Genomic DNA, 25,497 nt, shown 5'->3' on the forward strand with positions numbered 1-25,497 from the left:
CAAAGATACTCTGACTAGATTCTATGGGTGCAAAACTTTACACTTTGGCTGCTGCACTGGGAAGTGAACTATGACATTCACCCTCTGGGCAACTGCACCTCTGTCTTTGAGGTTGTCCTCTAACTGAACCTTGGGCATATTCTGCTTAATTGGGTGCATTCTACTAAATCAGCCATCCCTCAGCTAGCACAGCCTGCATCTAGCTTGATGCTAAGAATTTACAATTATGTGTGATTTGAAAAAAGAATTAAACATACACAAAGAGCAAGAGGGCGTAATTACAGACATACAGAGAGCAAGAGGGCGTAATTACAGACATACAGAGAGTCTCCTTGCAGGACTTCTGGAAATCCTATAGTACCCCACATGGTACTCATTTAAGGGATTGGTTAGCAACAATCACTAACAGAATTAGAAAAAAAAATGAGTCCTACTTAGAGCACCACAAGGCTGCCTTATAAATAGGATTTTAAAAGAATTGTATGCTGGAGTTTCTCCTGTGGGTTGTAGAGCATTAAGCCTGGTATGTTCTACTGTGTTTACCTTCCATTGATTCTTTGTTAGGGTCATTCCAGACATTAATGGCCAGCAACGATGGGTTTGCCATCGGTTGACCCAATCCATATACCACAGTGTACGGGTGTTAGATCCTGAAAATCTTGATATTGTCTAGAGCTCAGTCTACACATCACATTGGAGTTCTGGGACTGAAAGTCTGGAAAAACTGGAAATGGAGTTTTGTGAGCTGTGAGAAGGAATATTGAAACTTTTTAAAGAGACAGCATTCCATGGGACAATGGAGGCTATTTTGCACAGACTTTATTAGCTGCATTTGCATAGATTGTATTTACATATGATCAGGCCTTGAATTCAGCAGGAGCTCACAAGAGCACAGCTCCTGAACCTTTCTGATGGTTCCCCTTCCTTCTCTCCACCTACTTTGTCCATTGAATAGTAGGTGCAGCTGCATAAGAATCCCTGGATTAGGAGAGCAGGCAGCCAGCCAGCCAGCCATCAGGGGCTTTGCCACACCCCCAGCAGCCCTCATTAACCCCTGGAGAAGCCCATGCCACCCTTTCTCCACTTCTTATGTGATTTTGGGCAGCAGGCAACTTGCTGGCCTTTTGACTGTGGAGTGGGGCAGCCCAGGGGAACCTCAGGTGAGCAAGGCCCGATTGGGTTGCTTGGATCTCTAGCAGCCCAAGCAGGTCTCATTTGTCTGGGGCTCTTTTCTTGTGTTGAGTTGCTTTTGGCTGGTGGGGAGGGAGCAGCATATGCTAATGAGTTATGTTAATGAGCTCCACCACCTATTTTTCTACAAAATGACCCCTGCATATGATGTTATTGACTTCTACATATTAAAAGATACATTGTTATCATTTAGAAGCGTGTTTTTTTTCCAGTGGCATTTTTTTCTGTCTTTGTTATCATTAAAACACTGGAAGCTGTCTTTGTGGATTGTTAGAAGCAGGAAAAATATGGGGCTTAAAGCAGGTGGGAGAAGGCATATTTGATCAGAGAAATGGTATAGGTGACCCTCTCCCCTGAACCAGCATCTCAGCACCGATCCATACTGAAAGGTAGGGCTTTTTTTAACACTTGATTTATGTTTCCAGAAACAAAAGTATGTCACATTCACACAGGACACTTTAAAGTGTGTATCACTGTACACCTCAAGATGGTAGCATAGGTAGACTGGTAGATGAGGGCTGGGGAATCAGGGGTTCAAAATGTCCACTCAGGCAGGAAGCTGACTCGGTGACTTTGGTCAGTCATTTTCCATTGGCCTAATCTACTTGACATGGTTGTTATGTGGCTAATGTGAGAGAGGAACATGAGTTCCCTAGAATAAAAGTAAGATAAAGATGAAGTACTAATAGACATTATAATAGGTGAAGAAGTGGGGAATGAGGATTTCAAGCACCTGAGGGAAGCTGGGGGGAGAGGGAGGAGTTGGATTTATTCTTCGCCCCTCACTTGGAACTTCAGAGTGGTTTACAATCTCCTTCCTTTTCTTTCCCCACAACAGACACCCTGTGAGGTAGGTGGGTCAGAGAGAGCTCTGAGACAACAGCTCTCAGAGAACTGTGATTGACTCAAAGTCACCCAGCAGCTGCATGTGAAGAAGTAGGGTATCAAATCCGGTTCTCCAGATTAGAGTCCACTACTCTGAGCTGCTCTTAACTCCACTACACCAAACTGGCTCTCTATGGCTTCTATGGAAGACAAAGTGCTTTTTTTCTAAAATCCTGTTTCTGTGGAAAGAGACCAGGTTTATTGATATTATGTTTGCTTCACCTCCTTGGCACTCACCAAGGGATTTTGATGTGGTAACTTGATGCTTCTTGCTGAGAGTTCATCTGCTGATGTCTCTGTTCTCTATTGTCATAATCCCCCTGTCTGTGAAACTGAAATCTTGGCCACTGCAATAGGGATGTCAAAGGGAATTAGGATTATGGATGAGGAAGCAAGAAAAGCCCACCAATGCTTTAGATATGAAACAAGCCTTGGTCTCATCCACATGGCCCTTAAGTGATAACAGCAGAGGGCCAAAGCAAGAGAGACCAATACATAATTTATGTGTACTGGGAAGGAGAGCTGGCTTTAAATAACATCTTTCCCAAAGCTCTCCACAAGGTGTCAGAAACTCTGCTTTTATTAATGTTCTTTCTGGTGCCATTTAACAAGATCCAGCCCACTCAATAAAGCCTTAAAGTCTAGTTCAGCCACTACGCAAAGAACTTTATCCCTGCAATAGACTTCACATGAGTCTCTTTAATAGTTTTTTTCCTATAGGAAGAGTGTTTGGTTGTTATTGTTTAAGCTCACCAAATTCTCTCTCTCTCTCTGTTTTCAAAAGAATTTCCTTTCAAATTTTAAAGCAAGTTGTGCTAGCCCATAGAGTTTTTTAAATAGTGTGTACAAATAAAATACACAATTTGAACTTTGTGATTTATGCACGGCCATCCTAATTATCTGCCTAATACATTTTTATCCCACCCTTTTGCCAAGGCAGTCCCAGCAGCATGCAAAGTTTATAAAAGCATGAAAAGATGACAACCCTAGTGGTAAATTCATTAAAAAAAATCCCTAAACATCAGAAATAAATAACAGTGACAGTAATAATTTCAGAGGGTGGCCATGTTGGTCTGCAGTAAAAGCATCGCAGAGATCAAAAAGATCTGGGGGGGGGGGGGTGGTATTAGCTTTTTGAGAATCAAAGCTCCCTTTGTCAGATACAGTCAGATATCTGATAAAAGATGCTTTGACTCTCAAATGCTCATACCTCAAAAATGTCTCTATGGTGCTCCTGGATTTGCATCTATCAGTGAGAAGAATGTAGGTTAACATTTGGAGAGAGAATTTATCTGCTATGTAAAATGGCATGAGGGAGGAGAGGGAGTCACATGGGCCTCCCATCAGGGGAAGAGGGAAGCCTTCCTGCCTTATTTGTGACCCTCCCAGAGGCATCTGGATGGCTTTAGTTAGCAACCAAATGCTAAACAGTGTCAAGACAAATGTGTAGGGGAACAATTCACATGAATAGTTTCATCTATATCAACATCCCCCCCTCCCTCAGCCATTTCTGGTGGTTTGCAGTGAAGAAGGATAATGGAAAGTATTCCCTTCCTTCTGGGGAAAAAAATAAAACCTTTATTTGTCCTCAGTAGGGTTACCAATCCCCAGGTGGGGGCAGGGGATCCCCCGGTTTGGAGGCCCTCCCCCTGCTTCAGGGTCGTCAGAAAGCGGGGGGAGGGGAGAGAAATGTCTGCTGGGGACTCTGTTATTCCCTATGGAGATTTATTCCCATAGAAAATCATGGAGAATTGATCTGCGGGTATCTGAGGCTCTGGGGGGGCTGTGTTTTGAGGTAGAGGCACCAAATTTTCAGTACAGCATCTAGTGCCTCTCCCCAAAATATCTCCCAAGTTTCAAAACGATTGGACCAGGGGCTCCAATTCTATGAGCCCCCAAAGAAGGTGCCCCTATCCTTCATTATTTCCCATGGAAGGAAGGCATTGAAAAGGTGTGCCGTCCCTTTAAATGTGATGGCCAGAACTCTCTTTGGAGTTCAATTATGCTTGTCACAGCCTTGATCTTGGCTCCACCACTAATGTCTCCTGGCTCCACCCCCAAAGTCTCCTGGCTCCACCCCCAAAGTCCCCAGATATTTCTTAAATTGCACTTGGCAACCCTAGTCCTCAGTGATACTGTCACTTAGCCAAATATTATTTGCTACAAAACATCACAAGACTATCACATTCATCATGTGATCCCTCCCTAGTTAGGATTACCAATATGGCCTTTCCAAGAGCTATTGCTGTCCCTCAAAATAAGGTTTGTTTTACCTCAGTGACATTAACATGTATCAAAATTGTAAGGGGAGCGATCACAGGAGCAGTTTGGCCTGACACAGTCACCCTCCCTTCCCGATCAGACGTGCACAATCAAACATGAACATCTGGCTCCCATGTACCCCACTTGTCCCTACCTTGCGCTACAATAACTCCCAGGCAGATTAAATAGCCACTGACAAATTCCAGTGGTTAGCTCAGCAAAGCACTTCCATGGTAGGTTTCCAAGTGTCTGATTGCCCAGGAACACCATGGGAACATATTTGCGGTGTAATCGTTCCACTCGGTTTCCAGTGCATCCTTCCCCCCACCCTCCAACCCCACCCTGATGTGTGCTTCAGCTAGGGTTGCCAATCCCCAGGTGGGGGCAGGGGATCCCCCGGTTTGGAGGCCCTTCCCCCGCTTCAATGTCGTCAGAAAGTGGGGGGAGGGGAGGGAAATGTCTCCTGGGAACTCTGTTATTCCCTATGGTGATTTATTCCCATAGAAAATCATGGAGAATTGATCCGCGGGTATCTGGGGCTCTGGGGGGGGCTGTTTTTTGGGGTAGAGGCTCTGGGGGGGCTGTTTTTGGGGATAGCATTTAGTGCCTCTCCCTAAAATACCCCCCAAGTTTCAAAAAGATTGGACCAGGGGGTCCAATTCTATGAGCCCCAAAAGAAGGTGCCCCTATCCTTCATGATTTCCTATGGAAGGAAGGAATTGAAAAGGTGTGCTGTCCCTTTAAATGTGATGGCCAGAACTCCCTTTGGAGTTCAATTATGCTTGTCACAGCCTTGATCTTGGCTCCACCCATAATGTCTCCTGGCTCCACCCCCAAAGTCCCCAGATATTTCTTGAATTGGACTTGGCAACCCTAGCTTCAGCACCCCCACAAAACATGGCCAGGAGCGTGTGTGTGCTTGTCTACTTCAGTGCACGTACAACAGGACTTAGGAAAAAAGCCAACCCAGCAGTGGGTTCATGGTTGCAGCATGATAGCAATGTGGACGACCAACCATGGGCTTATGGCACTATGCTGCCAGCTTAGGGGGCACTGTCTGTTTGACAGAAACTGGCCCAAACTCAAGCAGCTTATTTAAAATCAAGATACTGTCGCAGCAACCTGCCATCTGACTGCACCACAGTCAACACATCCCATATGTAAACCTAGACTGACTAGAACCCCTCTAAGAGAAAGAAATCCTAATGGGGGTGGGGAATGACGCCAAAGCAGCAGTTAGGCAGTGCTGGATTAAACCCTGTGGAGGCGCCTAGGCAGTCAAAATCTTGGGGGGCCCCACACAAATTTTCTCAGAATCTGAGCACACACACACACACCCGCGGTCTCCACTGCAGCCTGCAGGCACCTTCTTAAAAGCTCCTTTTACTAAGCTGCAGGGGAGAGGCAAAGGGCGTTTTCGCACTCACCTTCAAGTGGTGCGACCACCCTCCTCACGCCGGCGGATCTGCAGGGATTTCGCACCAGAAGCGCCGGCGCACCCAAAAGAGCCGGCGACTTCCGTCGCGAAACCAGCTCAAACGTTTTCCTGCTTCTTGGCGGTTTCCGTTTGAGCTGGTTTCGCGACGGAAGTCGCCGGCTCTTTTGGGTGCGCCGGCGCTTCTGGTGTGAAATCCCTGCAGATCCGCCGGCGTGAGGAGGGTGGTCGCACCACTTGAAGGTCAGTGCGAAAACGCCCAGAGAGAGGCAAACTTGGCTCTCTACTCCAGCAGCAGCCATACCAGACAAGTTGGACAAAGAGCAGCTCAGTTGCTGGCTGCATGTGCAGGTTGGGAGGGCTGCAAGCAGAGGGGAAACCAGGGTGGGGAAAGCTGGCCCAGGGTTCCTAAAGGCATGTGGGCCCATAGACCAGTGCCTACTTGGCCTAATTGTTAATCTGGCTCTGCACTTAGGAAAAACAAAGATGGCAAAAAGGTTCGAAAACGTACACATATTTGAATGAAATATTGCTGCCCTCACCCTGGTAGCATTTCTTTTATTCCCCTCCCCCAACTAAAATGGACAAATATTCACTGTAGCTCTAATGCTGGGCACAATATATTTTTTTGGTCTTGTTCAAGTATTTATATTTTTATGTCAAACTTCTTGTTCTCTGTGTTGCTCTATGACTTCTTAAGTTGCTTAGTTAACATCTGACAACTCACAACAGGAGGGGTTAGCTGCTATGCTTCACTGTTGGAGGGAGATGCAAAGGTTCTTCTTCAGACATGAGAAAGAAGAATGGAGAACAAGAAGCATGAATCACTTGTATCTGTTGCCTCTTCTCTACATGCCATGCAAGGTCATAAGCCACTGCTGAAGTCAAACACCATCCATTAGAAGACACTCTTTTCACATTTTACACTCTGGATGGCATTGCCGCCAAGGATTCTAATGAATACCCTTTCTAATATGCTAACTTCTCTTGAGAACCTAAATAAAGGTATGTTTGAGGATATTTTAAAACTGATAATTTTCACAACGAGCAAGGCTAAGATGTACCTAACTCTGTGCAAGATCAAGCCACAAAGTTGCAATCCTATGCACACTTGCATAGGAGTAAGTTCCATTAGAAGCAATGGAACCTGCTTCCAAGTGAATATGAATAGAACTGGATTATCAGAAGATTATGACTAATTATAAGTATACTTTGACAAGAAAATCAGTCTTTCCTCTAGTGCAAGGATCTCCAACCTTGTTGAGGTTGTGGACACTTTTGGAATTTTGAGAAAAGGCAGTGGCACCACCACAAAATGGCTGCTCTGGGGACAGTGCCAGCCACAAAATGGAGGCAGCTGTTTCTTAATGAGCATTCCAGCAGATACAAAGGTGATGCCTCTTGGGCTCTGGTGAAGACAGAGGAAAACCAGGACTAGCTCTTTGCTTTGGGGGAACAAATGCTTTTGGGAGAGATGATCTGGGGATGAAGGCAGTGGTTACTAAAAATAATGCAGCAGGAGCCATATTACACCATGTGATACATACCTGTTCCTTTTTTGGCTCTTTCCCCCCCTCAAGATCTCATAACAGAATGAGTAAAGAGGTGGGAGTAGAACCCCACCCAACACAAAGTGAACCGCATAACAGGGAATATGTCTCAATTGTGTTGCAGGGAAAGCAAACAAAGGAAAGTTAAGTGGTCAAGATTAAAGAGACATGTACAACATTCACCAGAAGTGGAAATAAGAAGGGGGAAGACAAATAGAAATGACTGAAAGTGCGGAGTCTTAGAAAGGTATGGTGGAAGGTCATCCTCCACCAGACCTCCCTAACAGCCAGGTCATAGCCGCACAGAAAAACAGCCCCTCAAGAGACTGAGGAATTATACCATTCCCATTTGAGACTAGGATATCCAAACCTATACAGCAAAGATTGGTTTCCTGAAATGAAAAGTCCCACTGTGACACCCAACATCCTCAATGCCTCCCTACTTTGTAGAAAAGAGGTGAAAGTCTTGGAAATCCATTTGAAGAACCACTGAAGGACAGAGACCTAAAGCTGACAATACAAAGTTTATTGGATTTCTTGCTGTAAAAGCCTATCAGAGCTATATCTGACTGACCAACGCAAGTGGAAACTTGAAGAAATGCTCCCCATGTTACTTTACTCACCAGTGGATGAAAACTTTTTTTGTTTTGTTTTTTGTTTTTGTTTTGTTTCCTCATTTGTTTTTAGTTGCTTTGTGTGTGTGTGTGTGCAAGCTGATGTTTAATCACATCTGATTGCCATCTTGCAGTTGCAATTGGGCAGAAAGGCAGCATACAAATGTTTTACATAAATATTTTGCACACAGAAAACATGCCCATGTAGGAAGTAGTGAGTGTGTGGATCTTTACATAGGACCACTACAAATGTGTATGTCATGATATGAATAGACAAATACCCATAGGAAACTGTGGATTTCTCCCCATGTGTATGGACATTGAAACACTATGCCTTTATACTGATGGTCATGTTACATTAGGGATAGTCATTTTTGTAGTAGGGAAACGAAGGCAATTCTCTGCTCTAGCACCATCTGGAACATTCTCTGTGCCCCCTCCAGATATACAGATGTAGATGGAAGATCAAAGGACCCTCCCCAGCCCTCTCCCTTCAAACTTTTTTTTTACAGTTTTATAATAAACATGATCATGCTGCTTTAAGTTTGGTTTTATTTCATCCTCTTCTCTTTTGATTCATTGTGTCCCTTGGGTTTATTTTTTTTTCCTGGTCTCTCATTTTCTTCTTGTGTATATTCTTTTGTCTCATATTCTTCTTTTGAATGTATTTGTGCAGAGCAAAACACAGACATTTAACCTAATCTAATCTAAAATATAGTGGCTGGTTTCAGCTGAGCATCTGTTGCCCATAGATCATTTCTGTTTCATATAATTTATATTGATTATTTTTTATTCCCATGAGAAGCTTCAGCAACCAGCTTTGACTAAGAAGGGATGAAAATAAAGAATGTAAATCAGATTCTAATCAGAAAAGCTCATGCCCAAATAAATACCTTTAAGATGCTACAAGATGAGGGCTCAGTTCAGTTCATGCAAAACCATGCTTTGATTCAACGAACTATGGCTAGCGGGATCATCTGAACAGAGGCTTCTCCACTAACTGCTGAAGTCAGGATATGTCAACCCAGGATCTGAAATGGCTTGGGACCAAGATACTTGATGGACCACATCCACCTTTGTTGCCCAGCCTGCCAGTTAAGATCCCCTTGTGAAGCCATGCTCCTGATTTATTTACATGATTTGTACCTCACATTTCTCCCTCATGGGGACTTGCAGTGCAAAACTAATGAAACCTATGTTTGCTCATGCAAACCAAGTCTGTGAATGGACTCCGGTTTTCACAAACTAACTACAGTTAAAATAAACTTAAGATTTTGCATTATGTTTGAACTAAGTCTGCATACTATTTTGCTGCACAAATTTGGGATCTTCACGTGCCAATTGTGATGAACTTTTTCAATCCAGAAGAACATTCAGTGTAGTAAATATGCAGTTTAAGAAGCACTCTTGACAAACAAAAGAGTCTTAACTATATTAACTGGGTGGATATGAGAAGCTCCTTTTCCTCATGTTTCCCAATCTTAGATTTTCCAAAATCCATTCTACCTCAGCTACAGGGAGAATGCAACCCCTTCTCTCCATCTCACTATTGAAGTAGCAACATTTGACCTCACTTAAACATCACAGAAGTTAAACTACCTTTTACATTCTCCCTTTCCTCTGATTTCTGTTAATGAAATCTATCCTGGCCAGCAACCTGTTCTGATATATAACTTTTCTGCAATCTTCATTACCGAGAGGCTTTTCTTACCCAGCAAGCATCAGTGGGCAGTCCTATATTCCTCTGTAAAGAGCCAGACACAAACTTTGAACAATGTCAATGGCTGTTTCATCTTAGTGCACCAAACAGCATGGAAAGAAAAAGTTGCATTAATGTCCCAACTATAGAAGAAGTTCACATTTCCAGGTTATTGTGTTAAAACAAGTCGGGGGTGGGGGGGATGAGGATGAAAAAGAGAAACAAAATCATTTTTGTAGAGTATGTGATGTATCGGTCTTTATATGCTATAGCTTATTTTTAAAAATGGAGTTCAGAAAGCCTTCTTCCCAATTGTGACATATCTATTTCCTTTCTTCTGAGTTCATCCCCACCCCCAGAAGTCTACAAAAGCTTTGAAAGAAAATTTCAATTTCTTATAATCCCTGGGGGGTCAGGGAGGCTTACTAACAAGTAAGCCCACATTGGATCAGACTATGAACTTTTTCTTTCCCCTGAAAGACTAAATTCCACCTGCATTTTAGCAAATCAGATATCCAGTGCCACCTTTTCATGCTAACACCCCTTTTTCAGGAAATCAAGCTGTGCAGTTATGGATAATCTCAGGATGGAATGCAGTCAAACCTCTTAAACTATCCAAACCAGACTTGCATTTTTTTTCTCTCTCTCCAGTTTCCTCACCACCCCGCTCTGCAATCTAGCAGGTTGTAGATGGCTCATACCCATTTGGCTTAGAGATGTGACTGCATCCAAAAATTAGAAAAAGAAAAAGGCACCAATGGTTACATTAAAAGGCATCTTTAAGTCCAAACTGGCAAGGGAAACAAAAACCTTCTCTACCTTGCAGGTCAGCTTTGGTCAACTCAACTTTGTTAGCAAAAGAACGGAAAAAGCGAAACAATAAACCAGAGGTTAGTAAAATGGCAGATAAAACCAGGGTAACATTACTAAAATAAACGAACAAAATGTAACTGGTATAACCAACACAGCCCATATGCACACTTAATAGATGAAGTAAGGGTGACACCACTAGAGACAATATAGACAAAACAGAAGACAAGCAGCCATTCATGGCCTTTGTCTATCTCCATCTGAACGACATAAAACCAGCACACCAGACAACAGAACACACACTAACAGGTTGGGAAGAGAAAGGCAGACACAGATGCGCACAAACAAAACATTTGATGGTACATGATTCACTGTTGTTTAATCTGACATTCTACACTACAGAATTTAGCTCCTCAGTGAGGTGCTTTCCTGGCCTCTAAGAAATGGAATGAAAATGACTAAATTCCGCTGGAAACAAGTATATGTGACCACTTAAAAATATCTGGCAACATCTATGTTTCCTTTGCCATATAGAGAACAAGGCAAAAAAGATATAGTTAGACTTCTTCCTCAGAGCACATCCCCTGAAGGCTTTTAGAAACTGTAGATATTGTGACAGTCCCATGGAGATATTCCCTTCCTTTCAGTGTTAAATACATATGAGTCTCACATAGGGATGCCACATATTTTTCTCAGCAAACCATTTCAGCAGCAGCACATACCTTGTTCAACATTCACAGTCAGACTATGAGCAGATCAGGGATATCTTTGGTTAACATTAAACAACTCAAACAGCTGCCAAACAAATTTGCAGCTGCCTGTTGATCAGGAGAATCAGCTGGGAATCAGATTCTTTTCCACCCCCACCCCCTCAGCAAAACAGCTACAGAGTGAAGTTGCAAAAGGGAGTTTCACCTTCTTCTCCAAACTGGGCAGAGACAGAAGCAACAATTTTAATCTCAGTATTACAAAACAGAGATTGTTTCTCTTCCTCCCTCTCCAAACTGGTTCAGGACAGACACAATGCTTTTAATTTCTGCACTGCAAAGTGCTTGTTTCTCTTCTTTTTTTCTGCATCCCAAACTGACAGCTGGGGGGGGGGGGGGCAAAGTGAAGTGAAATCAGCCAGATTCTTTTTGATCAATCCACTCCCTAAATTAGTTGCTTCTCAGCAAGCCTGGGAGGCAACAAGGCTTGCAGGACTAGAGATCAGAAGAACATGACTTCCAGATGATCAGCAGAGAGTTGCCCCTTGTTGGCTACAGTTAGCCTTTGTTGCAAACAATTGAACAGCTGGTTGATTAATTTGGCTGCTTGATCACTACTTGTGGGTGTTCTAGAATCCCTTGTTTCACATAGATCTTTCCATGGGTGAGGGTCATAAGATCCATTTCAAATGTTACTTGAATTACGAATTATCAGAAGAATAAGTCATTCACACTCCCAGAAGCAATACAATCGAAGAAACTTTGATAATGGCTCGAATCCAATGGAGTGTTTCTGAAAGTGGGAGGATTTTCACCTGCAAGGTTTAACTTTCTCTCAACCCCCACCCCCAAACACAGTAGGGGTTCAACTGCAAACAGACTTCTGCCACACCTACAACCACTTGTACCTTTTATTCCGCAGATGGGAACTGGGGGCAAGTGTCTGTAGTGCAGTTTACTATACTACCCTCATAAAATCTGAACTTTGTCTTTGCAAGCCACCATCTCTTCAACTGTTGAGGAGGTAATGACCTGCCTTTGCATGCCATTTCAATTAACCATTTCCCTTCCATTTTCAGAAGCAGCAGACCACTCTGTGCTAGTGCTAGGAGGCAACATCACAGTTAGACATCTATGTTTTATTTGTTGCACCTTTACAGCAATTGGTTGGCTATTCTGTGGGATAGGAGGTTGGACTAGATGGATCATTGGTCTCTTCCAGAAGGAATCTTCTATGTTCTTCTATCCTCCTCGCCATCTCTTTCACAACTCCATTAAACCTAGCAATACCATTTGCAGAAGTTGCTTGAAAATGGGGGAGAGCTTAACTGTATCTTCTTTATAAGTCTTCTTGACCTGGAAGATCATATCATTTTCATAAAGGAAATAGCCTTCTCTCTGGGCCAAGACTTGTTCCAAAATGTTGATAGCCAGGACAATCCATACCATTCTGAGCCCATTTATTTAAATTGACTTAAAAGGGTGTAACACTGCTTATCATTGCACTGTTAAATCTCCATCCTCCAGAAGCTTGTTCATATTGTAAATTGTAAATTACTACAGATGCCAATCTAGCAGATAAGTGTGTTGTCAAGGCATTAATTAAATTAAACAATAATAAAGATGGGTGCATAACATTACATGTTTCAGACTGGGGGAGAAACTTGGCAGCACTATTCTGAACCACACAGGACAAAGTATTCATATAAAGTAGTTAATGTTTGAATCCATACTTCAGTAATGACTATATTGTAATATTTTTTTTGGTGGGGGGGGAGCAAAGTCCTTTTCAGGGAGTTGATGACTGAAAGGAAAACTGGATTTGCATTTTCACATATTTATATCTGGTGTCTGCTAACCTCTTGCATATATTGTATTTGTTGGAGTGTAGTGTTAAAAATAATGGAGAGTGATCACAATGGGGGAGTGGCAGGCAGTGTGTCCCTCTAAGCTGAGTTGGTGTGAGCTAGCTCATAGTTTTTTAGCCTCCGGCTCCCACATTTTTGTCTTAGGAAAAAATCACCCCAGAGCAAACAGATTTATGCAGTAGCTCACAACTTCAATGCCAGTAGCTCACAAAGCAGAATTTTTGCTCACAAGACCCCACAACTTAGAGGGAGTATTGGTGGCAGGAAATAGCTAACATGTGATTGATGAAATAAGAATGTTACAAAGAAATGCACGCATGTATTCACACACACAGACACACACTGCATGTATGCTCACTGAGCAATATTTATTGCAGTCTCCCATAAGAATACTGGCAAAGACTTTAAAGTTAACAATAGACTGAAATTCCCCAAACGGTACTAAAAGTTAAAACCAGATGTCAAGGGCAAAATAAGGGCTATTTGGTCTACCAATTAAGCAGAAAAAGATTGTGCTGATGTTTGATGGCTTATCTTGAAAAGAAGAACACTCATCTTTTACTATCCTTCTTGATTCCTCTCTCCCATTATCTATGCCAGTGATACAATTGATTCCAAGAAACTGTGCATGATCAATACATGATACTGGAAGGAAAGGAAAGGTTCCCTGCGCAAGCACCAGTCGTTTCCAACTCTGGGGTGACGTCGCATCATGACATTTTAATGGCAGACTTTTTACGGGGTGGTTTGCCATTGCAGTCATCTGCACTTTCCCCCCCAGCAAGCTGGGTATTCATTTTACTGACCGCGGAAGGATGGAAGGCTGAGTCAACCTTGAGCCGGCTACCTGAATCCAGCTTCCACTGGAATCAAACTCAGGTCGTGAGCAGAGAGTTCAGACTGCAGTACTGCAGCTTTATGACTCTGTGCCACGGGGCTGCAACATGATATTGATTTTCCCCCAAAGATGCAACCAATGGTCACCAAAACCACACAAAACTTCCCAGTGGAACCAAGCACACTTTTGATCCTCTGTCCTGTGTTCTCATACTATTGCTGAAATGGTTATTGTGGAGTTTGGTTTTGACTTCTTTACCAATGGACAAAATGGAAATAGAGGTTAAAAGAGGACACAAAAGTGCCCACTGTGAATTCTTAGCATAGCTACAAGCACATAGCGGGAGACTCAGCTCCTAGATTATTGATCTTAACCAGCTCAGTTGATTCACCTTCCCCTCCTTGGTTTCAAATAAATGTGATGTTTCCAATGGCCCCAAATGATAGCTTTCTGGGCTCTGAAGTCAGACAGTTTCCTTTGCTATAGCTGTTCCAGCCAACACTGTATTTTCTGTGTTATTCTTGCTGCAGTTGAACGTTCTCAGGTTTATATAACTAATGCCTAGAACATATGATTTGATACAGCCCTTTCTGCCATAAATGCCACCCGAGACGATTATGTCATCCTGTAGCTGAATACCTGAGGGTTGTGTGATAACCACCAGCTAAGTCCTGGATTCCTCACAGCTGGATTCAACAAAGCTCTTGGCTTTTGCTAAAATACCTTTGCAGGAGTATTATGAGCTGCCTGAAAAAGCCTTGATCAAACCTTTCACCAGATGAGAGAGAATTGTCAATGCCTTCTGTGTCACCTGCTGCAAAGCAGCATAGAAAATAATGGTTTCCAATCCAGAGAACGATCCGTAGTACTTACTCCTGGGTTCACAGATGTGAGTCACCATGAGTGCAAGAGACTTTCAAGAGGTCTTTGTGTACAAAATGACATATGTCATAGGTGTGGGGGATAAAGTGGAGGAGTCAGGATAAATTCTCCTCTATCTCACCAGGTGACAAATTTCTTTGCAAAATTACTCTGCTGGTAGAAGAGGAAGGGGGTAGTTTAATTTCTCCTCCCTAGTGTGATTAGAGAGCAAGTTTGGTGTAGCGGTTAAGTGTGCAGACTCTTTATCTGGGAGAACCAGGTTTGATTCCCCACTTCTCCACTTGCAGCTGCTGAAATGGCCTTGGAGTTGTCCTTAAAAGGGCAGCTGCTGTGAGAGCCCACTCAGCCCCACCTACCTCACAGGATGTCCATTGTGAGGGAGAAGATATAGGAGATTGTATTATTATTATTAGTTTATTTCTATTCCGCCCCTTCCCCCTTTTGGGGGGCTCAGAGCGGAGTACAACAATTTAAATTAAAATCACAATAAAACCATAATAAAAAACAAGTTCAACATTCAGTAAGTGCAGTAAGTTAGTTCAGCAAGGTGATATGAAGCACGATGGTATAGCTCCACAATACAGTGATGCAGCGGGCAGTGCGCTCGATGCAAGGAGCTCCTGGTCCTCAGGGAACGAGTTCGTACCCTTGAGGCCGAGGTGACTGCCCTGGAGAAGCAGAGACGGTCAGTTAGGCACTTGGGGAAGACTCTCAGGAGCGTATTAGATGAGCCCCGCTCTGAACGTAGCAGCCCTGTTGCTGCCAGAGAGCGAGAGGGTCGAGAGGGAACAGGGCACCGTGCTGAGGACAAGGGGAATGCGCCCTCAGAAGGGACCTCTTCTTTGGTTGGTGAGCGGGAATCCTTTCGCGCCAAGGAACCATCCCTGAGCAGGGGGAGAGGGGGGGTTTTGGTAGTTGGTGATTCGATCCTTAGGCAAGTAGACAGCTGGGTGGCAAAACCGCGTACTGACCGTATGGTGACTTGCCTGCCTGGTGCGAAGGTAGCGGACATTACGCGTGTAGTAGATAGACTGATAGACAGTGCTGGGGAGGAGCCTGTGGTCGTGGTGCATGTTGGCACCAATGATGTGGGGAAATGCAGTCGTGAGGTCCTGGAGGAAAAATTTAGGCTGCTAGGTGGGAGACTTAAGGCCAGGACCTCCAAGGTAGCCTTCTCGGAAGTGCTACCTGTTCCACGTGCAGGGCAGGAGAGACAGGCACAAATTAGAAGTCTCAATGTGTGGATGAGACGATGGTGTAAGGAGGAAGGGTTTAAGTTTGTTAGGCACTGGGATGCTTTCTGGAACAAGCGGGAGCTGTACAAAAGAGACGGTCTCCACTTGACCCCGGATGGAACCAGGCTGCTGGCGCTTAAAATCAAAAAGGTGGCAGAGCAGTTTTTAAACTAAATCTTGGGGGAAAGCCGACAGGAGATGAAATGTCTCTGGTTCGGGAGGACTCGTCTCAAAGAGATGAAGGGTTAGCTGCTATTTTTCTACCGGGTAACAGATCAGAGTTGTCCACTGTGAAGGCGACAAACAATATGGACTGTCTGCCAGAGTCTCGAGGTGGCAGGAGGAAGGTGGCGGGCCTAGCTCGCCTGGGAAATTATAGATGTTTGTATGCAAATGCTAGAAGTGTTCAAAGTAAAATTGGTGAATTGGAATGTTTAGTGTTGGGAGAAAACATAGACATTGTGGGAATTTCAGAAACTTGGTGGAATGAGGAGAATCAGTGGGACACGGTGATTCCTGGATATAAGCTATATCGGAAGGATAGGGAGGGAAGGGTTGGAGGTGGGGTGGCTCTGTATGTCAGAGAGGATATACAGTCCAGTAAGACTGAGGTCAGAGAATTAGATTCACTTTTAGAAATGCTTTGGGTTGAAATAGAGGGCCCAAAAGGAAATTTAACTATGGGAGTTTGTTATCGCCCACCAAATCAAAAGAGAGAGGACGATTATAATATGATGGAAGGCTTAAAGATAGCGGCTAAACGTAAAAACTGTGTCGTAATAGGTGATTTTAACTACCCGCAGATTGATTGGGTCAATATGTGTTCTGGTCGAGAGAAAGAGATTGAGTTTCTTGATGCTCTCAATGACTGTGCTATGGAGCAGATGGTCCCAGAACCTACCAAGGGTGGGGTGATCCTGGATTTGGTCCTAAGTAATGCCCAAGACTTGGTGAGAGATGTAAAAGTGATTGCGCCGCTTGGGAGCAGTGACCATAATGTTATTGATTTCATCGTTTGTATAAATAGGGAGTTGTCCAAAAAGACCGCCACAACCACGTTTAACTTTAAAAGGGGTAAATACACTGAGATGAGGAGGCATGTGAGGAGGAAACTGAAAGGAAAGGTACATACGGTCAAAACCCTTGGGGAAGCTTGGACGCTATTTAAAACTATAATCCTAGAAGCTCAGATAAAATACATACCACAAGTTAGGAAAGGCACAAACAGGCATAAGAAAAGGCCTGCGTGGTTAACAAACAAAGTAATGGAAGCTGTAAAAGGTAAGAAGGACTCCTTTAAGCGGTGGAAAACCAGTCCAAGTGAGATTAGTAAAAGGGAACACAGGCTGTGGCAAATCAAATGCAAGACTGTGATCAGGCAGGCAAAAAGGGACTATGAGGAGCATATTGCAAAAAACATAAAGACCAACAATAAAAATTTCTTCAAATATATTAGAAGTAGGAAACCAGCCAGGGAGGCAGTGGGGCCCTTGGATGACCATGGGGTAAAAGGATTACTGAAGGAGGATAGGGAAATGGCTGAGAAGCTAAATGAATTTTTTGCCTCCGTCTTCACTGTGGAAGACGAGAACTTTTTGCCCGCCCCAGAACCACTAATTTTGGAAGGGGTGTTGAAAGACCTGAGTCAGATTGAGGTGACAAAAGAGGAGGTCCTACAACTGATAGACAAATTAAAAACTAATAAGTCACCGGGTCCGGATGGCATACATCCGAGAGTTCTGAAAGAACTCAAAGTTGAACTTGTGGATCTTCTAACAAAAATCTGTAATCTTTCATTGAAATCTGCCTCCGTTCCTGAGGACCGGAAGGTAGCAAATGTCACCCCCATCTTTAAAAGAGTTCCAGAGGAGATTCTGGAAATTACAGGCCAGTCAGTCTGACTTCAATACCGGGAAAGTTGGTAGAAACCATTATCAAGGACAGAATGAGTAGGCACATTGATGAACACGGGTTATTGAGGAAGACTCAGCATGGGTTCTGCAAGGGAAGATCTTGCCTCACTAACCTGTTACATTTCTTTGAGGGGGTGAACAAACATGTGGACAAAGGCGACCCGATAGATGTTGTTTACCTTGACTTCCAGAAAGCTTTTGATAAAGTTCCTCATCAAAGGCTCCTTAGAAAACTTGAGAGTCATGGAGTAAAAGGACAGGTCCTCTTGTGGATCAAAAACTGGCTTAGTAATAGGAAGCAGAGAGTCAGTATAAATGGGCAGTCTTCGCAGTGGAGGACGGTAAGCAGTGGGGTGCCGCAGGGCTCGGTACTGGGTCCCATGCTCTTTAACTTGTTCATAAATGATTTAGAGTTGGGAGTGAGCAGTGAAGTGGCCAAGTTTGCGGATGACACTAAATTGTTCAGGGTGGTGAGAACCAGAGAGGATTGTGAGGAACTCCAAAGGGATCTGTTGAGGCTGGGTGAGTGGGCGTCAACATGGCAGATGCGGTTCAATGTGGCCAAGTGCAAAGTAATGCACATTGGGGCCAAGAATCCCAGCTACAAATACAAGTTGATGGGGTGTGAACTGGCAGAGACTGACCAAGAGAGAGATCTTGGGGTCGTGGTAGATAACTCACTGAAAATGTCAAGACAGTGTGCGTCTGCAATAAAAAAGGCCAATGCCATGCTGGGAATTATTAGGAAGGGAATTGAAAACAAATCAGCCAGTATCATAATGCCCCTGTATAAATCGATGGTGCGGTCTCATTTGGAGTACTGTGTGCAGTTCTGGTCGCCGCACCTCAAAAAGGATATTATAGCATTGGAGAAAGTCCAGAGAAGGGCAACTAGAATGATTAAAGGGCTGGAGCACTTTCCCTATGAAGAAAGGTTGAAACGCTTGGGACTCTTTAGCTTGGAGAAATGTCGACTGCGGGGTGACATGATAGAGGTTTACAAGATAATGCATGGGATGGAGAAAGTAGAGAAAGAAGTACTTTTCTCCCTTTCTCACAATACAAGAACTCGTGGGCATTCGATGAAATTGCTGAGCAGAAAGGTTAAAACGGATAAAAGGAAGTACTTCTTCACCCAAAGGGTGATTAACATGTGGAATTCACTGCCACAGGAGGTGGTGGCGGCCACAAGTATAGCCACCTTCAAGAGGGGTTTAGATAAAATATGGAGCACAGGTCCATTAGTGGCTATTAGCCACAGTGTATGTGTGTATATAAAATTTTCTGCCACTGTGTGACACAGAGTGTTGGACTTGATGGGCCGTTGGCCTGATCCAACATGGCTTCTCTTATGTTCTTATGTTCTTATGTAAAGTCGTAGGGGGAGGCTAATCAATCTAATAGATGGATGCCCACTGTCTCATCCAAAGACCTGGCAGAACAGCTCCGTTTTACAGGGCCTACGAAAGGCCAGTAGGCCAGGTAGGGCCAGAATCTCCATTGGGAGCTGATTCCACCAGGTCGGGGCAAGGACCAAAAAAGTCCTGGCCCTGGTAGAGGCAAGATGGGCACCCCTTGAGCCTAGGACTGAGCCAAGAATTGTCAGAAGATCCTGGAAGGCCGACCGAAGCGACCTCTGGGGCGTATACGGAAAGAGACAGTCTCATAGGTATGCTGGTCCCAGGCCGCGTAAGGCTTTAAAAGTCAAAACTAACACCTTGAAATGGATCTGGTACTCTATAGGCAGTCAGTGCAGGTCGTGGAGCACCAGCCATATGCTCACCCATAAGCCAGTCTGAGCCTCTGATTCTGCCACTCTTGCAGTATTATGTTCAACAGTCTCTTATAACTGAAGGAAGTAAGAGAGAGGAAGAAGGAAGCAGACTTGCTCGTGGGCCTGATAGGAGCCATCCAGGGGCATGATTCAGCCCCTGGGCCATATGTTTGACACCCTACCCTATAGAGTATCATTTTGAATGATAAACCAGTTTTGGGGGGGAGGGGATTATTGCTGCTTCCTTCCTCCTTCTGCTGCCAGTTTCACTTGCTGCTCCAGTCCAGTATAAGCTGTCCTCGCTAACTGTCTGAGTCTCTCTAGGGTCTCAGGCAGAGCTCCGTCCCAAGCCTTGCTGCTTGTGATCCTTCATCCAGAAATGCCACACTTTTATTCTGTGCAAAACATGTGTTCCACCTCTCAGCTATGGACCTGGCTGCCTCGAGATCCGTTTGCCTTTTTAAATACGGTTAATGTTAATTAAGAAGGCAGTTCTGCAATCAGTAGCATACCCTGAAATCCTCCTGGTGCTGGAGAACTAAATAATCACTCTTCCATAAAATTACATTTATTTTGGAATATTAAAAGCTCATTCTGAACAGTAATATAAGTGCCCACACAAGGCATCCTCTATTCAAACATGTGTTGGGTAATATTGCAGAGTGATTGCATGCACACACCCAAACTTGTAAATAAAAACAATGTATCCTTCAAATTTTAAGAAAGGAATGGTGATTTCCCCCACTACCTTAACAGGGTCTTTACTGAACCAAAGTTCTGATGACATGAGGGAAGCCTGTATGCATGAGATCAGACAAACACTGAATAAAGTGCAGCTTATTCTGTTCTTCAGGAGAACCATCCCTTGTTCCAATGATGGGCAGGCATCATCTCTCAAAAGGAGATATTGGGTTGCATCCAGCGCAAAATCTCCACTTGCACTAGAGCTCTTGTGTAAGTGGAGACATGAGGAAAAGACCATGGTTGCAACTTGTGCTAACTCAGACTTACTGGGTTCTATCACACTGGGAAAATGATGCAATATTATCTCAGCTTCACAAAAGCCGGTTGAGTTTGGTCCATTTCTGGGCTATCAGGCAGCCACCCTTGAAGCAGCAGGATCCCGGCAGCAGTCTGCGGTTGCTCATTCAGACAGCTAGAGAGCCTCAACCATGGACCTGTTGAGGAAAGGGTTGGTTTTGTTTTGTTTTTTAAGTCCCCTCGTGTGTATGCTCAAGCAGAGAAGTGCACAAACACTCCTCAGAGCAGGGTTAGGGTGGGAGGGGGGGAGGAACCCAAATGCACCAGAAATGGCTTGGCATGATCATGCTGCTCTTCCACCTATGAGTCGCACCTGGGCATTCTGACACCCAGCAAATATGTATCCTAAATGCGATTCAAGAAGAAACTACTGGGAAGAACCAGGTGGCTTTTTAATCCAGATAGGAGGCATCTGGAGACAGGGTGAGAACAGATCTGGCTCAGAGGGCAGATGCACTTGTGTGATCATACACATTTAATCCAAATGGGAGGCAGGGCTAGGTCAGGCCAAATCTCCTGTGTGAAAGCACCTACTGTATCTCCACCTGCATTTCCATTTGTGCAAGATCAGTGCAACCAGTTTCCAGACACTATAGTGGAAGGAAAGCACTAGATACTGCACAAGATCTGGCAGAACTGTGCTAAGGCTTTCATATATATATTTCTGCTGGTGCACTGCTGGATCCATGACACTGTGTCCCATTTAAATGATATGGAAAATAGTCTCCAAGTGCAAAAATTCTTGCTTTTGTCTCTAAAAGTAAGGAGTGAGACTTGTTTAATATATGTCTCTGGAACGTTTTTATCCTGCCTCTCGTCAAAGAAGTTTTCCCATCTTTCCTTTTACCTTCACAACTACTCTGTGAGAAGGCTAGGCTGAGACAGTGCAATTGGTCACCTATTATGCTTCATAATGATCTCCTGCCTGTCCTCTTCCTTGCTTGAAGGGCTAAGTTCTTTTGAAAGAAACCCATCAACCAGACCTCTCTTTCTTTATTAGTCCCCCATCTCAAATCAAAACACAGAACAAAAAAAGATATTATCTGCTTTTTATTCCAAACTCATAAAATGTGTGGGGAGCACAGGCCGGCAGACAACTCACAGACACCCCTCCCCATCCTGGAATGTCAGTGCAGGTTACTTTGAACATACAAGAATAAAATAACTACCAGGGATAAACAGTTCATAATTTGGCACCTCCTCATGTATGAAGGGCCATTGGGAGATGTAAGTAAGATTGCAGAGAATGCAATGTGTGGTTATTGCCTACAGTAACCTTCCTGGATGCTACTTATGGGCAATTTCATGCCCCTGGTGACTATTTGGTACATACAAAAGAAGAAGAGTTTTTCTAGACAGATTTCTTGGTGCTGGTTTTGGTTTTGTTTCATTTTAAGCAGGGGAAGTGGGACAACATGTGGAGAAGGAGGGGAAGTGGGACAATATGTGGAGATGAACTCTGGAAAAAAGACAAGTAATGTCTTGGTTATTTTGTATTTACCTATATTCCCTACTCGCACCCCGTCTTTGGGTAATTCAGAATGCAGAAGCATTTCCAATGGCCAGAATAGCTGAACTGGTTCTAAAAATTGTAATACAAGTAGGAACTGGTCTCTAAGGATGATGATGTATTAAGAGTTTCCCAAAAGCTGGGAGAGAAATAGGCCATAATCATAATTGAATTCTAGTAGACATTCAACAGAAGTTGGTGTGGTGGGAATAAAATACACCGATGATATGTATACATGTTTGAGGATCTCAAATTCAATGTGGTGATAAAGAGTTTAGGTCACTTGAGCATTGCCTAAATGATTATCCATCTTCTATCAAGGTCACAGGTTTGGCAGCCACTGCAAAAACTCCCAAGAGAAAGTGATGTGCAAATAAAAATGTGCGATTAATTGAAAGTGATGGAAACTTTGGACATGGAAATTCATGAGCTTCAAGTTGTTCAAATGGCCTGAACAACTGATGCAAAATAGTTTGTCATTTTCTCCATATGTACATTTAGTCTTTAGTACATTGCCATCAGCTGTTGCTTATTCAGGCTTCAGTAGGGACATACTATTTCTATTATTTTCTTTTATGTGTGTGGGAGGGGGAGGAGCACATGAACTACAGATTATACAACCACCAAAAGCTGCCTAATGCTGAATTAGACCATTAGTTTATCAAAGTCAGTATTAGTACTCTGATGAGCACTGGTTCTTTAATATCACAGGTGCGTGACTTGCTCATCACCTATTTCCTGATCCTTTCATTGGAAGTGTTTGGAACTAAACCTGGGACCTTCTGCATCCTAAGCAGATGCTCTCCCCTTGAGCCATGGCACATTCTCTATCAGACCAAAGCTTGCTACTCTAATCAACTTCAGATTCAAAATTAAATATTTAGAGAAGTAGCATCACAAGCAACTACATAAATAAATTACAAGTAATGAACAATCAACATTACTGTATGAGTCTATACTGGTGCTAAATCCAACATCCTTCCATTGGTGGAGAGACAATACACCAAACAAGAACAATACGACAACAGGCAATCATCTTTCATTCCTTTCACGAGTTACACATTCCAGTTGATTACAATCATGGATATGGTATGTGGGTAGCCATAAAGATGGTCACAATGAAAAGAAACCAGAAAGAGGACTGATGGAGGAATGTGTGGTGATGCAAAGAACAGTGAGGAGGCAGAGAGGGTTGTGTGAGAGAGAACTGCATGTTAAGTAGGCTGTACCTTCACATCCACGCTCGATCTGCCCACTGCGGTGTAGAGCATCATTGATTAAATCTGGCAGGCGGCCATTCAAGTCCACTGATGCCAGGCAGCCCTGAAACCCATCGCGGGAGGCCACCAACTTTGGAAGGTTGCTGTACATTCCTTGAGATAGGCCAGCAATGTAAAGATCACCTGGGGGAGGCACACAAAATACAAGATAAAAAGCAAAGGAAGTCGAATACTCATGATTTTTAGTGGTTCATCAACTCTATTACTCTGTAAGATTCTTCTCCTTAACAAGAAGACAGATGACCCTAACATTAAGTGATATAATATAGCAGTTGGTTATATAAATTGAATAAAGGACCTCTATTACATCAAGCAAAGAAAATGTTAGATCGTTCATTCATTTTTACTTATATCCCACCCTTCCTGCAATGCAGGCTCAGGGGAGTTCCATCAAAGAAGCAAACAATTTATTTATTTGGGTGAATTTATAGTCTGCCATTTCCCATAATGGGCTCAGGACAGATTACAACATAATAGAACAATTAAATATCCAACAATAAAACAGTTAAAACAAGCAGATAAGACAGTGTGGATGATGTGAACACATTTTACAGATGAGGACACAGATGTCGTAGGTGTCCTAGATGTCAGAAATGTCAGCCCGATCTCTAGCAGTCAGGATGGTAAGTCAGTGCAGGGGGGCCAATAAGATGTTATAATCAATAAAATGAAATGAGGACACCCACTTGCCTCAGCCAAAAGCCTGGTAGAATAGCTTCATTTTATATGCCCTCCATTTTAAACAATTAAAACAGATTATTAAAATAAAAACAGCTAAAAATACAACTAACTTAGAAACTATGCTGTTACAATAGTGACCTATCGGTCCAAAAAACCTATCAGATCCAGGGGAGGGATGGTGGCTCAGTGGTAGAGCATCTGCTTGGTAAGCAGAAGGTCCCAAATTCAATCTCCGGTATCTCCAACTAAAAAGGGTCCATGCAAATAGGTGTGAAAAACCTCAGCGTGAGACCCAGGAGAGCCACTGCCAGTCTGAGTAGACAATACTGACTTTGATGGACCAAGGGTCTGATTCAGTATAAGGCAGCTTCATATGTTCAAATTGTTGGAATTGGGGGGGGGGGGGGAATAACAGATGATGTCAATTGCCTCAACTGAAATCCTGGTGGAAAAGCTCTGTTTGGCAGGCCCTGCAGAATTGAAGCAGGCCCTGCAAAGCTTAGATGTCCAAGGGGAGCTCATTCCACCAGGAAGGGGCCAGAGCTGAAAAAGCCCTGGTTGAGGTAAGTCAGATGTCTCTGGGACTCGGGACTACCAGAAGGTGTTGGGTTGCTGATCATAGAGATGTACAGGGCTCATATGGGAAGAGGCAGTCCTGAAGGTATGCTGGCCCTTGGCTGTATAGTTCTTTGAAGGTACTATACCTTGAATACCTTGAACTGGATCTGGCAATAGGCAGCACAGGATGGATCTGCACCCACATAGGCAACAATGTCAACATCCATGCAGCTGCATTCTATACCAGCTGGAGTTTCCAGAGCAGGGCCAAGGGCAGCCCCACATAGAGAGAGTTACAATAATCCAGCCTGCAGGTGACCGCTGCGTAGGTCACTGTGGCCAGGTCTCAGGGGGTGGCATATGGAACCAACGCCCTGACTAGGGTGGCCATAATTTCTGCAGGCCAGCCAGGGACACCTTGAGGGGGGAAGGAATGTGAGTGCGCGTGCGCCGCCGGAAACAGGAAGTGGCATCACTTCCGGTGATGTCATGCCACCGCCGGAAACAGGAAGTGACATCACTTCCTGTGACATCATTTCCCCTGCGCCACCTGCCGAAAACAGGAAGTGGCATCACTTCCTGTGACATCATTTCCCCCGCGCCACCTGCCGGAAGCGGGAAGTGACATCACTTCCTGTGACATCATTTCCCCCAAATGACATCATTTTCCCCAAATGACATCATTTCCCCCAAATGCCACTGCCGGAAACAGGAAGTGACTTCACAGCACTTCCTGTGACGTCCCCAAAAATCCCCCAAATATC

At 43.8% G+C, this 25,497-nt stretch overlaps 1 protein-coding gene across 22 annotated transcripts in view; it reads right to left on the reverse strand.

The window, feature by feature from the left end:
* Positions 1 to 25,497, reverse strand: part of NRXN3 (neurexin 3) — a 1,739,678-nt gene that overhangs the window by 1,008,302 nt on the left and 705,879 nt on the right. For 13 of the 22 annotated variants that reach the window (XM_060262987.1, XM_060262986.1, XM_060262972.1 and 10 more), the window contains one exon: positions 23,444 to 23,617. In XM_060262987.1, coding sequence (XP_060118970.1) covers positions 23,444 to 23,617 — 174 coding nt within the window. Of the gene's footprint in view, positions 1 to 10,455; positions 10,483 to 23,443; positions 23,618 to 25,497 lie in introns of all 22 variants that reach the window. The other 9 variants (XM_060262968.1, XM_060262976.1, XM_060262974.1 and 6 more) reach the window with 1 other exon arrangement.

This window comes from Heteronotia binoei, chromosome 21 (assembly GCF_032191835.1).
Source record: "Heteronotia binoei isolate CCM8104 ecotype False Entrance Well chromosome 21, APGP_CSIRO_Hbin_v1, whole genome shotgun sequence".
Taxonomy (NCBI): domain Eukaryota; kingdom Metazoa; phylum Chordata; class Lepidosauria; order Squamata; family Gekkonidae; genus Heteronotia; species Heteronotia binoei.